Source organism: Pseudopipra pipra, chromosome 7 (assembly GCF_036250125.1).
Source record: "Pseudopipra pipra isolate bDixPip1 chromosome 7, bDixPip1.hap1, whole genome shotgun sequence".
Classification (NCBI taxonomy): domain Eukaryota; kingdom Metazoa; phylum Chordata; class Aves; order Passeriformes; family Pipridae; genus Pseudopipra; species Pseudopipra pipra.
Window position 1 is genome coordinate 10,818,145 of NC_087555.1, and position 15,885 is coordinate 10,834,029.

Sequence of the window (15,885 nt, forward strand, 5' to 3'; positions counted from 1 at the left end):
ATTGTATGTCTGATTAACAGGTAGAAGAGCCTAAATTCCATTCTTGGTGTACTGTCCAGATTTCCACCAAAGTCTTTAACTGCAAAGTAGATATGAATATGACTCCTGCTGACATTGGTAGCAATTTGCTTCTGAGGTGGCAAGATTAGAGATGGTAGGAGGAGCTTTTGAACTGGGATATTACTAGAATGCTTTCTATCCTCAGTAAGAGTAATTCCCAGCTAATAGGTATCATTTAACACTAATGCTGCTTCCCCGCCAGCTGCACAGATCATGATAATCCAAATGATCCCCAAAAATTGTATGTAAGTGTGTGGGAACTGTCCTGCCATTGCATTTCTAACACAGAATATATCCTTGGAGCTAGCAAGGATGGGAAAGGCCGTGACATAGTACAGCTTGTGGCATGACACTGAACCCCTTGGTAAGTAATTACCAAAGAATAGAGGAAGTGGCATACATCTATTGGGTCATACTGTTCATGGCAGTGAACAAGAAAGTTCACAAAGCCTGAAAGGTAGCAACAACAATTAGATTTCTATGCACGTGTCACAGCCGAAGAAATACTAAAAGCAATGATCAGAGGAGCTAAAATGAGCTCTGTGAAAAAGACAGTCATTGGTAAAGGTCCTCTTTAAGTGGAATTACCACCTACCTTAAACAAGAGTCATTAAGTATCATTAGACTTGAAAAAGAATTCATCTTTAAGACTCCCTCAAATCCTCAAGACAATGTCTGTTATAACATATACAACATGCCTTCTCTTCCCCCCCCCAAACTAAACAACTAGAAACTAAACATGGGCAACTTGAGACATCTTCACTGTTTGCACGAGTGAATAAACTCTGTTTTGCCTAGGTTGTAGCATGACTTCTGGGGTTACCTGAAGTTGTCTGTGGAAAATCTTATTTTCAATTACTTGTTAACTTCTTGAACTTCAGTCACATTGGCCAAAAATCTGAAGGTGTGTGTATGACTCAAGCTGTGAGTCTTTATGTAAGGGAGATGCATTCTTGGCAAACATCTACCCTTGAAAATATGGTTAGGGAAAAATGTTTGTTTTTTTTTACAAAACCAAAACAACACATGACATCTTACCATTGTCCCTTAGAAAAATTCTAATGTCACCTTCTTTTACAGTTGATGCTAAATTTGGTAGAAGAATTGCTTCCTTATCAGGAACATGCTCTTTCCTGTGTACTAAATTGTTGTTACCTGCTATGCCTCTGCAAAATTTGTTTACAGAAGCTCTCTGTCTCAGATTTTACTCCCCTTTTCATTCCAGGCTTTACCTAACCCGTGCTCCATTCAGTCTCTTTGCAGCTGTGGAGCAGTTGTGCTGTATCATGGTCAAAGTGAACCAGCAGAGCCATGAGCTCCCTCCTGCAGTGACCCACCACTGTGCACAGGGGTGGGGTGAATGCACAGAGGGAAGAGCTGAGCCTGCAGGAGAGGAAGCAATGGGTAAAGCAAATCCACAGTAGGGGGAATGAAAGAAGTAACCCCCACTGATGGCAAGAAAAGCCACAACTATTCTGACAAGAGTGTCCAGTAGTCCTCTCAGGTCTCCTGTGCTCACTGTGGCAACTGGTGAGCAAAAGATGGTAGCAGTAACTAGGAGGATCCAGGTAGGGTAAGGAGAGAGGAGACACTGAATGCCAAAAGACCTTGCTACAGCTTGGAGAACAAGGAGGTGGGTGATAGTAAAATGCCACGTCTGGAAGAGCTCCAGGTAAGGAAAGCAGTCTCATTCACAGGGATTATCCCATGCAGTGAGAGGAGCCACGGTCCCATAGCATTCCACATGATCACAACGTTTGCACCAAAGGATATTAAACTGCACCGGGACCAGTGACCTTAATTGTGGTGCTTGCTAACTTTTGGGTGGCTTTTTGCAGTGCTAAGGATCTTTCCCTGTGTGCTGATTTCCAAATAGAAATCAGTACATTCCACTCCAAGGGTTTGGGCCTGTGTCTATATAGTAAGCAGTGGATGTGAAATCATATTAAACATGACCTAACCAAGGTCCTGATTTTACCATTTCTTGTACTTAATTGGCATATCTATTTGGGCAGACAGTACTGCTAAAATAAAGGATTGTTTCTCAGAGCAGAGTTGGCAGGAATCTTCTATAACCACAGTATTCTAATTATTAAAAACAATTAAAGTACTATCAGAGAGTGAAAAGAATTCATCAATGACTTCAGCTGGAACAAGAACATCCTTAAGATAGAGGCATATCACATAAGTGTCTCTTGTTAAGTTAGAGAAGATATAACATTTATACTACCTGGAAAATATAATATGATGTGTAAGTATAATGAGGCTTTTTCAAAGAAGTAGGAGGCAAGACAAAACAAGAATTAATAAAAAAATTAGGAGGCATTGAATCAAGGAGTGTAAATATATTTTAAAAATTAATAAAATTTGAAAACATACAATGTTTTAAAGAAAGATTATGACCTTTTAACTATTTTGATTTATACTATTTTGAACTTGCACTTTTTTTCCCAGTCTGAAAGCTTAATTATAGTTTTATAGGCAAAATATGACTTGGGGTTGTCTTGCCAAAACATGAGTGAAGCTTAGCAACAAGTACATATTTGTATAAAAAAAATTATATCATTCTTTTTTGTTGTTTTATAATATCACATTCAGGATATAACAGCACAGACACAATAACCACTAGGACTTTTAAAAAAAATCACTTTAAGAATTACCTAGCAAAACATTTTCTCATCAATAGCTTTGCATAAGTCTCATCAATTCTAAAATTATGATTTGCTGTCACTGCATACTTGAAGAAATCACAACTTTTTCCCTACTGCTTTCTCTGTCTTGCAAATTAGATGCTCATGACACAGGAAAAGATGTCAGTTTTCGCACTTCATCAGCCAATTGGTACAGGAGCACCACTTTTGGCTCCCAGCAGAATACTTAAGAGCTTCCCAGAATTCAATGTCTAGGTGCAAACTACTGCCTTATATAAGCTATACTTCAGCACAGCTCCAAGACAACTTATTTTCAGCTGGTTTATGATACAAACTACACCCACTAAGGAACAATTGTGTGCCTTAAGGATGGAGATGGGAGTAAGCTGAGTATACAAAAAAAAAATCCACATTAAAATAGACATTGCAGGCACTTGCTGACTCATGTGTTCAGGCAAACACATAGAGTTTTTTATCTACCATCTTCCTTAGCTTGAGTGAATTCCTTGACTGTTCCTGAAAATCTGTCCCTATCTGAAGTAACTGTAGACAATGCTGCAGTGTTGGTTTTGTACAGTGGGCTGCATCAGACCATCTTGAAACTGAGCACAGAAACCTGTTAAATACACTTATCCCCACCCAATCTTGATTTTTTTACTTTCTATGCAAGCACTTTTAGTGTAAAGCTTCCTTTTGTTAAATCTCTTTTCTTATTAAACATTAAGAAGTATCAAAACCAATTCCTCTTTTGCTTCATAATTCGTGGTTCTTCCCAAACAGAAGCAGATAGATACAGATGCCTCAGAAGAATCCAGAGATGCATAGTCAGTGAAATAGCCAACCTTTTGTCCTCTTCTGGAGAAGAATTTAATTAAACTCTCTCTTAGCTGTATCATACATAATTCTAAAACCTTTGCATCTTGTGGACAAACAGAGCAAAAATATAATTAGCTGTGTGTTCCCTGTAGGTTTGATGTTTATGAAATTTAAAATCTATACATTCCCTGTAGACCTTTTTCAGTTAAAGACTTCAGGTGTGAAAGGTTGGAATATGAGGTGAGAATTAAATGATTTAAAACTTTTGATATCCGAAGACAATGCATTTGACAGTAAGTATCTCCCTAATTTTGAGTGTATAAGACAAATCCTAGAAAGGATAAAGTTCTTTAATATGTTATATGCATCTGTCCATGCAACATGCTACAGACAGTTTCTGGTAGATGCAGCAGATTTCAGCTATGACAGTATTTTGCTGTTCTCAAATGATTAAACTTCATATGATTTCACAAAATATATGAAAAAGCTGCAATGCATTTCTACATGAAGCAATAATTCCCTCTGTTAAAATACTGCATGATAATTACCTTTTGTATTGTCTTCAAATTAGTCTTCTTAGTTCAGACTGTGTGACACTATATGGATAAGTTTTTATTAGTTGGTTTTGTGGGTTTTTTCCCCCTCTTTGTTGCAGTGTTGCATGTTCTCTCTGTGTACAATGCAGGCTGAAGTTAAGTCTTCCATTCACTTACAAGTCTCTTCTCTCCAGTATTTTTTAAGATAAATATTTCTTCAATGTGAATATTTTCTTTTTTCTTTTAGGGTTACTTATTTTGTGGTCTTTCACACTGAAAGAAACCAGACCAAACCAAAGTAAATGTGGTAGACGTGAATTATGACCTTTTTTTACATAAAACTTAGAAGAAAGCTCATGAAAAAAGTTGAGTTATATTTAGATCTGTCCCTCAATTAGCATTTCTTTGTGTTGAACATGATAAATGCCTCAATAACCTTGACAGAAGCTCTGAGATTTTTTTAATGTGGAATTCTAAATATTATATATAGTGTATGTACATAGATATATAAATTTCCACATCCTTTAAGTAGCAATTATGCCCTGTAGCCAGGTATTTGCTAGTAACTAATGACTGGGTGGGGTAAGGAGGTTATCTCTTACTCTTTCTTGCTTAATCATTGATTTCCAACAGGTGCCAAACACATTCATTAAGGAATTACTTTAGAAACCAGGGAGAAATTCATTATTCCAGAGAGCCTTACTGTCTTCAAAGCTGATAGCTGTAATTTTGAATTTTGAACATCTCCAGTGACTATCAGCCTGTGCAGCCCTACCCCTCCTATTTTCCATCTCACTGTATAATCTCCTTCTCACCTGTCTTTGCTTTCACCCTTGCTGCACTCCCCTTCACCCCACCTTTCCCGAGGTCTCCATATAGATAATCTCATTATAACTAAATACCACCTGAGCCGCGCTCACGCGAACTCTTCCGAAGGCTGGCGGGGGCTCTCGGCCCGGCTGGCCGGGACACATCCCTTTCCTGGCTGGCTCCTCTTCCCCGCCTCCCTTCGGACCCCGCACCGGGACCGCGGCGGCTGCGGGAGCGGGGACCGTGCGCGCCGCCAGGGGGCGGTGTCGGCCCTGCCACGGCCCTGCCCGGGGCTGAGTCCGTGCGTGGCCGGGGCTGCGCGGGGCTGGGTCCGTGCGGGGCTGTGCGGGGCTGGGGCTGTGCGGCGCCGGGGCTGTGAGGGGCTGTGCGGGGCCGGGGCCGTGCGGATTGGTACTGGTCCGGGTCTGTGCGGGTCCAGGTCTGTGCGGGGCTGAGCGGGGCCGTGCGGGGCGGGACCGCCACGAGCCGTGAGGGAAGTGAGCGGCGGAGAAAGGGCGGTGAACTCGCAGCCCCGCACGACCGGCCCTGCTCTGGGCTCGTTTTCGAGAGACGGAGGAGCCCCAAGGCGAGTCTCCACCGTTTCTTGTGAGTCCCACTCACGCCTCGCACTCTCACCGCCGGCCCGCCCTCAGCAGCCGGTTCACCTCACACCCGCAGCCCCTGCTGGCAGCGCTCCCTCGCTCGGCGTCGCTGCCCCGCCACAGCGCCTCTGGGCGAGCGCTGCGGGATGTGTCACTTGTCACCTCTCCCACACGCTGCTTTTACCCCGGCACGGGGGGCAGCAGCCCAAACCTGCCTAAATCTCGCGCGGGGAAGCATTCCCGGGCCGACCCAGCTCCCGACGGGCGACACGGCCGTTCCTGCACCCTCTTCCCGACGGTTGTGGCGGGGGCGCCCGGGTGTGACCACGGCCTCACAGCCCCACCTGCCCTCGCCCGCACCGCCCCGAGCGCCCGTCCGGGCGTCCCGCGGGCACGCCCCTCCCCGCGCCCATTGGCCGCCGAGGCGCGGCCGGGGGGCGGGCGCGGTGCTGATTGGCCGAGCGGGCCGTCTCTCAGCGCCGCCCGTCAACACACGCCCGGCTCCTGTCACAACAGCGCGGGGCTGTGGCTGCACTTCCTGCGCGCCCCCCGCCCCCGGCACTGCCGCGTCCCGCCGGGCGCCCCGCGCTGGGGCACGGCCATGGCTCCTCCGGGGAGAGCTGGCGCTGCTGCCACCGCCGTACCGTAAGGGGAGCGCCGCGGGACGCCGTCCGCTCCTCCGTCCGTGTGACCCCCCCCCGCCCTCCCAGCGCCCCGGAGAAGTTGACGCCGCTGGCGGGGCGATGGCAGAGGCTGCCGGCGGCAGAGAGCAGCCCGCGGCGGGCCGTGCCCCTGCCGACGCCGCGCACCGTGCCGAGGAGGAGCCCGAGCCGGCTTCGCTGGACGCCCCGGCGGGGGCCGCGGGCAGGAGGCGAGAGCGCCGCAGCGGCGTCTCGGCCGTCGGCACCGCCGAGCGCTTCCCCGGCGGCAGCCTGGGGCCGGCGGCAGCGCCCGACCCCGACGCCTGCCTGCTGGAGGCGGCCAAGGCCACCCCGCGGAGGAGCAGCATCATCAAGGTAAGGCTGCGCCGCCCCGCCCGCGAAGTTTCCGCGGGTCCCGCCGCCGGGCTGCCCGGGCTGGAGCCGCCCTCCGGTGTGCCCGGGGCTGCGGGGGGAGCCGGGGCGGGCAGGGGGCGGTGGGAGCCCGCCGGGCACGGGCTGCCGCACCCTCCGCGCAGGGGGAGCAGCCGCTCCGCTCCCCGCCTGCAGCGGGCAAGGGCGGCGGGGCCGCGGCGCTGCCCCCCGGAGCTCCCGGAGAACGGTGGGTCCCCGGAGCGAGGGGCTGTCCGGGGTCTGTGCCAGGGCGCTGCTCCCGCCGCCCCGGGAGCTGTCGGGGTCCCACCCGCGCTCCTGCGGGACCCGTGGGTTTCGCAGCGGGGCAGCTCCCCGCCGAGTTGTAAAGTTATTTGTGTAGCAGCTCCTATCTGTTCTTATTTAATATTCATGAAATACATGGAGGCAGAATAAATAGCTTCCACAGCGCTGGGTTTCTTTGCTCTTGACTAGCAAAATATGCCGTGGCACAAATTAACAGGAGGTGTGTTTGGACACAGGATGTAGTACAGATTGCTACGGAGCAGCGCCGTGTGTTTAGCACCCTTAATGTCAAATTAACAGGTCGGGCGTGATCTTAAAGCCTCCGCCTTTGTTATGTTTTGGTAAGGAAAATGGCTTTATGATTATGTTAATTTTTTTTCCGGTTTAATTTTTAAAAATAAACTATGTGGTTTCGAATTAAATGGTATCTCCTTGCGAGTACGTGGGCTAATCGCTAGTTTCTGGGGAACCGATGAATGAAGTCTCCTGGGCAAACTTAATTTAGCATACGGTCACACGTGATCCTCTTGTAGTGATTTGCACTTGGAAGGCATCGGGAGAACAGTGGAAAATGAGACTTCACTTCTCTAAATGTGTGAAGGCACTGGGCAAAGCTCTAGCTCAAGGCAAGAAGGAAGAATACAGGCGTAGCTCTTACAGCTTAGTATGTCTATTCAAAGGAAGAATAGAAAAGCAAAATATTTGCTTTTTGCATTTTACAGTTTTCAAGTCAGAGGAGACCGAAGTAGATAAGTGCAAAACAGCCTCGAGGATCCTTTGCAGGTTTCACCTTGAAATATTAACCCATTTAACCCAACAAAGCGTTGAATGGTGGTTTTAGTCTTCTAAAGGCTAATGTGATGGGAATACTTCCAATCTCAAGCTGCATAAATGCATTACTAAATCAGGACCAAAGTTCTGTAACTGTGCTGGTATGGAAATGGTATTTTTTTCTTGGAGTTGTGTGAAGGCTTCAGGATCTGAAAATACACAATCTTGGATTGCAATTAAGAAACAACATTATTTTGCAGACTATACCAGTAGATATGTTTTAATCACATAAATGGCGTATAAATGTTGATGGCTGGGTAGCATTTTCACTACAGGTTGGTAACAATACTACCGAGAGTGATAATGATCACTCCTCTAACTGAAGGAAATCTCTTCAGATACATCCTGGGATGGTGTTTACCAGGAGAGAGATTTCTGACAGAGATAAGAAAGAATTAATGTTGTTAAACAAGGAACTGGGAAGGCCTCATCTGAAATACTGGGTAAACTCAGTTTCCTGTGTTTAGGAATGGTGCATTCAATCTGAGGCAGATGCATAGAAGGATAGTGAGGATGGGCTGATATGGATTGAATACTGTATGAGGGAAAACTTGATTTCATGGACAAAAGCAAAGGATGCCTTTGCATAGATCCAGTCTGAAAACTCAGAAGTTATTCCAGGCACTATAAGAATTTGAATGAATATCATAATTTCTTATGATAGAAATGGAATGAAAAATACTGTAATGAATCTTAAATATAGCTGTTAAGCAGCTGGATGAAATTAGATAACATGGCTGTGTCTGATAGCAGGTATCTGAACTTGAGAATTCCCAGGCTGTGCATCTCTAAGGCAACTGTTGGGGCCCCATACAGACCATTGTGTTTCTTGTCCCACAAGGCTGTCTCAATGGTATATAAAATCACAGTTTTCTTTTGGCATTATAGTAGTGAATAGGAAATACTTTTAACTTGGGCTAGAAATGAAATAATTTATTTGTCTGCATCTTTCAGGAATTTCCGACGTTGTAGGAGATGTTCAGCAGGTGTTAGGTGGAAATTTTAGATGGAATTAAGATAAAATCCTGCAGTTTATTTTACCTCTTTTTTCAACTCACTTTCAACATGCAGGATTTCTGCTCAAGCATAGCATGTTTTGCAGGGGAAAGAATTTTACAATATTTTATCATATTTATTTTACTCTGAAAAGTCCATATGTTCATCTAAATTTATAGTCAAAATAGTATCCATTGCTTTCTTTAAACTGATCTTACCAGCTGAAAAATGAGGCTTAAGAAAGCAGAGGAAGTTGGACAGTAAGGACAGAACTGCAGGAGTTGAACACTCTTGCCCTGTTTTTCCATTTCTCTCCTGACTATTTAAAGGTGTACTTTAAACTCGAGTGGTCTTGCTCAGTTAAGCAGAACGTTAAAATTCTGTAGATTCAGATGATCAAAGTACACTTTTAACAGCATTTTTTTCCCCAGCTGTCTTTAAGAACTCAGGAAGTCTCAAGGTTAGCATCTGAGAGTGCAGTTCCAGTGGAAGCCAGACTTGCTTACATTGGAGTGTTCTGGCATCCACAGTATAACTGTGAAGTACAAAGACTGAACTGGGACTTGCTTTGAAAACCTTTCCTGCAGCAAATTCCACTTGGCGTATACTGCAAGTAAAATATGAACCCTTCTAGATAATCTTCAGTGCATTCATGTGTTCTATATTTGGCTTCAGAAACAAGAGAACTCATTTATATAAAAAGAACAAAATGTAGCCAGAATATTTTTATTCCCGTTTTGCTTTGCTGATGTTCACAGCTTTGTAGATTAAGTTTAAAATAGGATTCATGAGAAATAGTTGTGGCCATATCTTGTGCATTAGAAAATTTCCCTAATACATGTGTATTAGTTGCTTTTTTAGGGTTTCTGTTTGTTTGGGTTTTTTTTCTTGTTGCAAGGAAGAAGTAAATGGTCTTACTACAGAACTGGAGCAAGAAAGGGAGTTTGCCATGAGGAGCCTGAAATCAGAGTATAATGCTTGGCAGTAAACTTAGATAAATAGGAAGAGATCATAGAACTTGAGCCATTTTCTGAAAAGCCTAAAGATGGACCATCCATTGACTAAATTATTTGCCAAGTGTTTCTTTTTTCTATTTTTTTTTTCCACCTTGGGAATAATCCAGGGCCAATTGTTTGCAAATAAAATGTTAATTGCAACCACTTCCAGGCTAGGAGAGCAGAAGAGAGTGCTCAAAGAACTGGATGTCTTCTTTCTTGACATGCAATGCTTCCTGGGGGGGGGTTCTAAACAGCGTTGACTGATGTTGTATTCCTTCTGGCATGTTCCTTCTGAAATTGCCATGTACAAACATTTTAATAAATGGGCAGGAAGGCTGCGTAATTTGTTATGTAACGTCTCCTGAAATACTTTGTAACTTTCTATCAAAATATTTCCCTGTCAATGCTTATCAGGCTTCTCTCTGCTTTGTTTGCATGCAATACAAACATTTTGGATTGTGTGTTTGTTTTTTTTTCTTCCTGGATCTTTGTGTCAAGATACTGTAGCAGATAGCACAGCTCTGTATTGCGTTAGTAGCAACAGACTGTGCCCAGGAGATGAACTTGAAGTAGCAACTGCAGAGTCAAGACTTTTAACTTCAGGCACAGTAGAACCATGAGACTTTTCACTGAAGTTCTTCCAAAGGCCATTTGCTTGCTTCATGCAGAGATTTTTCTTTAAAAGCCACTTGAGCTGTCCTTGCCTGTACTATACTACTAGTTTAAGAACTACAAGGATTAGTGTTTTGCAATTGCATTCATCAGTGGAAGTGTATCAAGATAGCCAGCTGTCTTATTTCAAGACTTGTATTTATCCTAGTGACATTTTTAGCTTTAAAAAAACAAACCTGCAATAAAAACAATGAGGCTTAGTTTCTTTCAGTTTGTGTTCTGAAGTGTGGTGGCAAAATTTAAGTGTTCTAAATGCGTGCTACATCTTTTTTTCATAAGACAGCCTTGTTCAGGACTGTAATGATTCTCCAGTAACTCTTGCATAACTTTTTGTTGTGTAAGCTTACATTTATACACTTGCTGTGTAATAATCTAAAACTATGACTCTGAAAGATTCATTAAAGCTGATTAATTACTTGATAGTCCAGTGGTGATTTTATCACAACTGCATTCTTTGGCATCTTCAGATGTACCATATAAAAAGAGGAGAATATTTAGGTAGGAATTACATTAAATAATTCAGTAGAGCCTGAAAAGATATTGGGAAGGGCAAGAATGGCATGTCTAGCCATGCAAAGACTGCCACAAAATGAGAAATTCATCATGTGGATCAGGAAAAAGGTAACTGGTGGGGGATATTTTCATGTGTGTACATTTCCAAGCGTTGTGGAGAGAGAAATGGGGAAATGATATTCACTCTCTTTCGCAGAATGTGAAGTCAGGAAGAACCCAGTGATAGTTCTTTAACAGTGGGTTTAAAATACATGGCAGCATTTTCTGATGCAGCATGTTATTAAATCATGCACTTAACAGCCACAGAAAGCTGTGGCAGTCAGAAATGTAAGTGGGTTTGAGCTGGTTTGAGATGACAAATTGATGGAGGAGACCTTCACAATGCAGCAAAAGCATCTGGCTTAGAAAGTGCCTAAACTACAAGTGGTTGAATACTGGGAAGCCACAGCAGAGAATTGATCACTTTGTACTTTCTTGCTTGTTATGCCTCCCCAGGCATGTACTCTGTAGCTGGGATACCAGCCCAGACTGACCTTTATCTAACCCAGTATCTGGTTGTTAAGAAAAACTTAAATACACTGTTAAGAGACCCAGGAAACTGTTTTCCATTATGGCTAGTGTAAAAATTTCTTAGAAATGAAAAGAATCTTCTTTGTTGATTTAGTTATTTCAAATTAATTTTTGCCAGCTTTACAAAAGAGAAGGAGTTTGGGGATATTTCTTGGATTGCTGTGGCATAGCTGTTTGTATTTTCATAACACTGCACCTGTTATTCCATACACCATAGTTTTTTCATAAGCATCTACTTAAGACAAGTTTGAACAGAAGAAGTAGCAATTGTAGACCTGCTTTTGTCAAATAAATTATATCCAGTATCATTGAAGATGGACAGTTTTCCTATGAATTGTTGCATTTATCACTAAGATTCCCATTGAGGGCAGTAAGCATTTCATACTGGGTTTAACCTCCACTTCTTCCCTCTTTGTACTTAAACAAAGCAACACTGGTAGATTGAGTATGGCTGTGCCTAAGCTGATAACCTTGTAGCAAGAAAGATTTAGGTCTTGTGGAATTTTTTGTGTCAAGCTGTCAATAATAATTATCTGTAGGAATGGAAACCACTATCTATAAAATGGGATTCAGGTGCAGGATTTGGTCATATGGATCTTGTGCAGCTGCCCTAAAGGCTCATTTAGCTTCTTATGCTTTTCAGGGATCTAAGTTTTGCCAAAAAAGTTTTTCTGAGTTTTTTTTCCTGTGCAGGCCTGGAGTCACTCACTTTTGCTGCTGGGCATTTTATCATGTACCTTGTGCCCCAGTCAATCTATGAATAATAGCTGAAGGTTTCTTTACATTCGATTTTTCATTTTAATTCGGGCTTTCAGTTTCTGATGATTACATTTGCCTCAAAATACAGTAGTTCTCTGCACTCCAGTAAAAAGTTACTTAAGTTAACCTCTGCTTAAGGAGAACTTGGGGCCTGGCTAAAAGTATCTTAAAAATCAATGGGTGGCTTTGCACTGACTTGTTGAAACTTTAGTTTGAAACTTTAGTACTTAAAAAAAACCAAACTCACACAGCCAACATCCAGGACAAAGTGCTTCTATTAAAGTTTATAGCAAACTTGTCTGTTATACTGCCTGCTAACTCTAGAGTAGTTTTCTTTGGTTCCACACAGAACATAATGTAAGACATGACTACTGATCTCATTAAACATGTGGGTAGAGATGGATGATGGCATCAGGTTTGTGGTATCTTTCCGTACAGCTTCATAATAGTCAAGGTGACTTGAGTGTCATGCACTGAAATGACTGAAAGGTGACCTTTCTGTAGGATAACAGCAAGCCCTGTGGTCTGCAAACACAAGTTCTGGCAGGTCTTTTCAGGAAGCTGTTGGATAGGTTTTCTAGGTAAGAGGTACGAGCTGTTACGGTCAGGAATAAGAGACGAAGTTGGTGATACTGGTGGATTTGGTTTTAAATTATGTACACAAAGACTGTTGTGCAGAAGTACATAAATAATGATTAAAAATAACGTTCTGATGGAATAATGGTGCTGGTGGGTAGGGCAGCATTGGAGGAGGAATGCTTTCTACTGATTTCCAAATATGTTAAGCAGCTGTTAATAAAACTGAGTTTTCGTGTGTGTGCAGAGATGCAAGTCCTATTTCTTATGCTAATATTTTATTCATTTTGTGGTTCTGCTGAGATCAACGCCATCTGTAACAAAAATGTTTTAATTGAGTTAATGGTATATTTTTTTTCTGTTCTTCCCCACAGTAGATGTGAAAATGCAGGCAGTCACTGTAGAACCAATAATACATCTGCTGTGGTGAAACATTTAGCTGATCGTGCTCGTAAACCCAACGTATTTTATTTCTTTCCAGGATGCACCTGGTAGGTGTAATTTCTGGTAATAGCTTGTTGATTTTTCTGAGAAATAGGGAATGATGATTAATATAACTTTTAATTATGCATGTATTCTAGCTTTTTTTTTCTTTTAACCAACGTGACTTGCGTGACAGTTTAGGAACTACTCAGACTTGAGTGAAAAATAAAGTTCTACAAATGGCTAAATGCCTTTACTAGAAACTAAAAGTTCTGAAGACTGCTAAAGATCTTTGTATGTATAGGTCTGGAAATGGATTTATAGTCAAAGCCTTGTTCCTAAATCTTGCTGTATCGTAAGTATTTTGGGATTTGAAGCCTCCTGTAGAATCAAAGTTTAAAAGGCACCAAAGTATTGCTACTTTACTACTGTACTGAGAGGATTTAAAACCATACTCTAGCTGTAAATGTGTACTGTGAAGATTTGATTCTGCTTCTGAGTTGCATGCTCAGAGGAGTGCTGAGGAGTTCATAGAAGTCAAGCTAATATTGAGCAGTCATTCTCTCAGCATCATTTGGATCTCACTACTTGTACTGTATTATATGTGGGCACAGCATATTTTTATTTCATTAGATGGTTCTGATGTATTGCTGATCTGTTTTGATTGTAGGCTACAAAAAATTTTTGTTATTTAGCTCTTTCAGGTAGTTTGGAGGGAAAACACAACAAAAAAAAAAGGAGTTTCTTAAGTAAAGTGCAGGATGTACTTGTGCTATGAAATTCCTGCTGCTTACAGACGTGGCAATATCCATTTTGCTTTTTCGTATACTGGTGTACCTTTCTCTGCTTTGTATTGATGCATCTCCTAGAAGTTGCGTCAGCTTAAAAACCAAGACAAAACCAGAAGAACAGCCAAACAAAAACTTCTGTCAGGAGTACTGATGAAAGAGATTCCATGAATTTAAGAAATTATGTGACATTGAATCCTACTGTGAAGTCAGTACTTTTCGAGGAATATGTGTGCTTTAGTGACTGCATGAGAATGTTAGCTACACCATGCTTGCAAGAAAAAGGCAGGAGGTAAATAGCAATAGGAAGTAAAACTCCTTGATCAGGAATGAGGTTATTCAGTGCTTGAGTAAGCGGGAAAGCCACAGGACAGAGCACGGTGAGAGCATGTCTAGAAGCTGAAGTGATATTCAGAAAATTGGATTATATGTAATCTGAATGCTGCTGGGAGGGGAGGCTGTCACGGGGAACATGCAAGGCTGAAATAACCCTGGGAAGCCTGGCTGAGAGGTTGGGCAGTGGAGTCAGGAGTCAGCCAAGAGGGCACAAGCAGGGTAGGGGTGAGGCAAAGGACCAGGACTCTGAGGAAGAATCTGGAACACAGCCACGGGGATCTCATTTGCAGACCCAGCACTGAGCTCCCCTGCAGGGCAAGTCATACAGAAGAAAATATCAGTTTGTTGCCTGAGCTGAATTGCTCAGGACTAGTGTGCTCCTGGGCATGTACAGTGCTAGAGGTGTGCAGGTGTTTAAGGGGAGTGGCAGCTGAATGATGGACAATTCTGGGGTAGAGTGGGCAACCTCCTAAAGGGCCCAGGGGGGCTGCCAGGAGGCCAGAGGGATTTTTTTACCACAGGCACATATGGCAGCTCCGATTGAGAGGACAAGAGGAGGATGATGGAGGGCTCCCTTGCTCCTGCTCTCTTGTCAGCTTGGCAGTTGAAACTAATTCCTTGCATCTCTCTCTTCTTGAGTGAAGCTTGCCACCTGTTTGAGCATCACTTACTAGGCTTTACACACCTCCATAGTATTTAGGAAAGTTTTACCATTGTACATTAGTATCTGGATGGTCTTTTAATTTCATTTTTCTTGTTGGGATTTTTTAGGAGAAGAGATATTCTTGGTGGATTCTGTCAGTTTTAGCCAACTGTTGCTATTTGCATAGAAGAATAAAAACCATCATTTTTACTTAACATTAGATTTTTCTCTCAAGACACTTATGGAATACAGTATAGGCAACACTTATTTTAAATGTAGATGAGTCCTGGGTTCTTGCATTCAATTTTCTTTATAAGCTATGTGAATGTAGTTTTGTTTGGAAGACCCATATGATTTTATTTTTTGTTGTTCTTTTAATTTTGTAACAATTTTCATGAATATCTGATTAGAAGTTGCATTTGCTCAGCTAAAGGGATGCTGAACTCTTCAAGCTAGAGCTATCAGGAGAGAGCACTACGAATGAACTACTGCAAGATCCCTCCTCTTTTACCAAATGAGATTATGTAGGAGGTTATTAAATTAATTTAGCAAATGTAATAGTTTAATAAAAGAACTATATTCCCTTGGAGTATACTAGGCTACCTCGTGTAAATACTGGAATAAAAAATTCTGTGAGCACGGGCAAAAAAACAGATATTGGAATTCATGAGACATGAAAAAAGGCTTCCTGCAAACATTTTGTGTTTTGTGGTAGGTGGAGCCCAGTCCCACAGACTGCCTGGGAGCTGTGGGGATGCTGTGCAGGAGGTCTGCTGGGGCCGGCCTTGCACTGTGGTAACAGCCAGGTCTTGGCACGGGGGGTAAGGACAGGCTTGTTCTGGGACATACGTGTGGATGGATCCTGAAGGAAGTCTTGTCTTATAGTGTTAGGTAAAATTGGTTGTACTTGAGTATGATTCGGAATTGCAAGTCATAGTATTCACATAGCCTGTGAATTTCTTCTCAGTGTTATGATTCACAGTGGCAGT

At 42.9% G+C, this 15,885-nt stretch overlaps 1 protein-coding gene across 2 annotated transcripts in view; it reads left to right on the forward strand.

Moving 5' to 3' along the window:
* The first annotated feature begins 5,606 nt into the window (after positions 1-5,606).
* The window catches only part of PLCL1 (phospholipase C like 1 (inactive)), a 193,734-nt gene continuing 183,455 nt past the window's right edge, over positions 5,607-15,885 (forward strand). The window contains exon 1 of one of the 2 annotated variants that reach the window (XM_064660533.1): positions 5,607-6,491. In XM_064660533.1, the coding sequence (XP_064516603.1) occupies positions 5,622-6,491 (870 nt within the window). In that variant the 5' untranslated portion in view covers positions 5,607-5,621. The remainder of the gene's footprint in view (positions 6,492-15,885) is intronic. The other variant, XM_064660535.1, reaches the window with a different exon arrangement.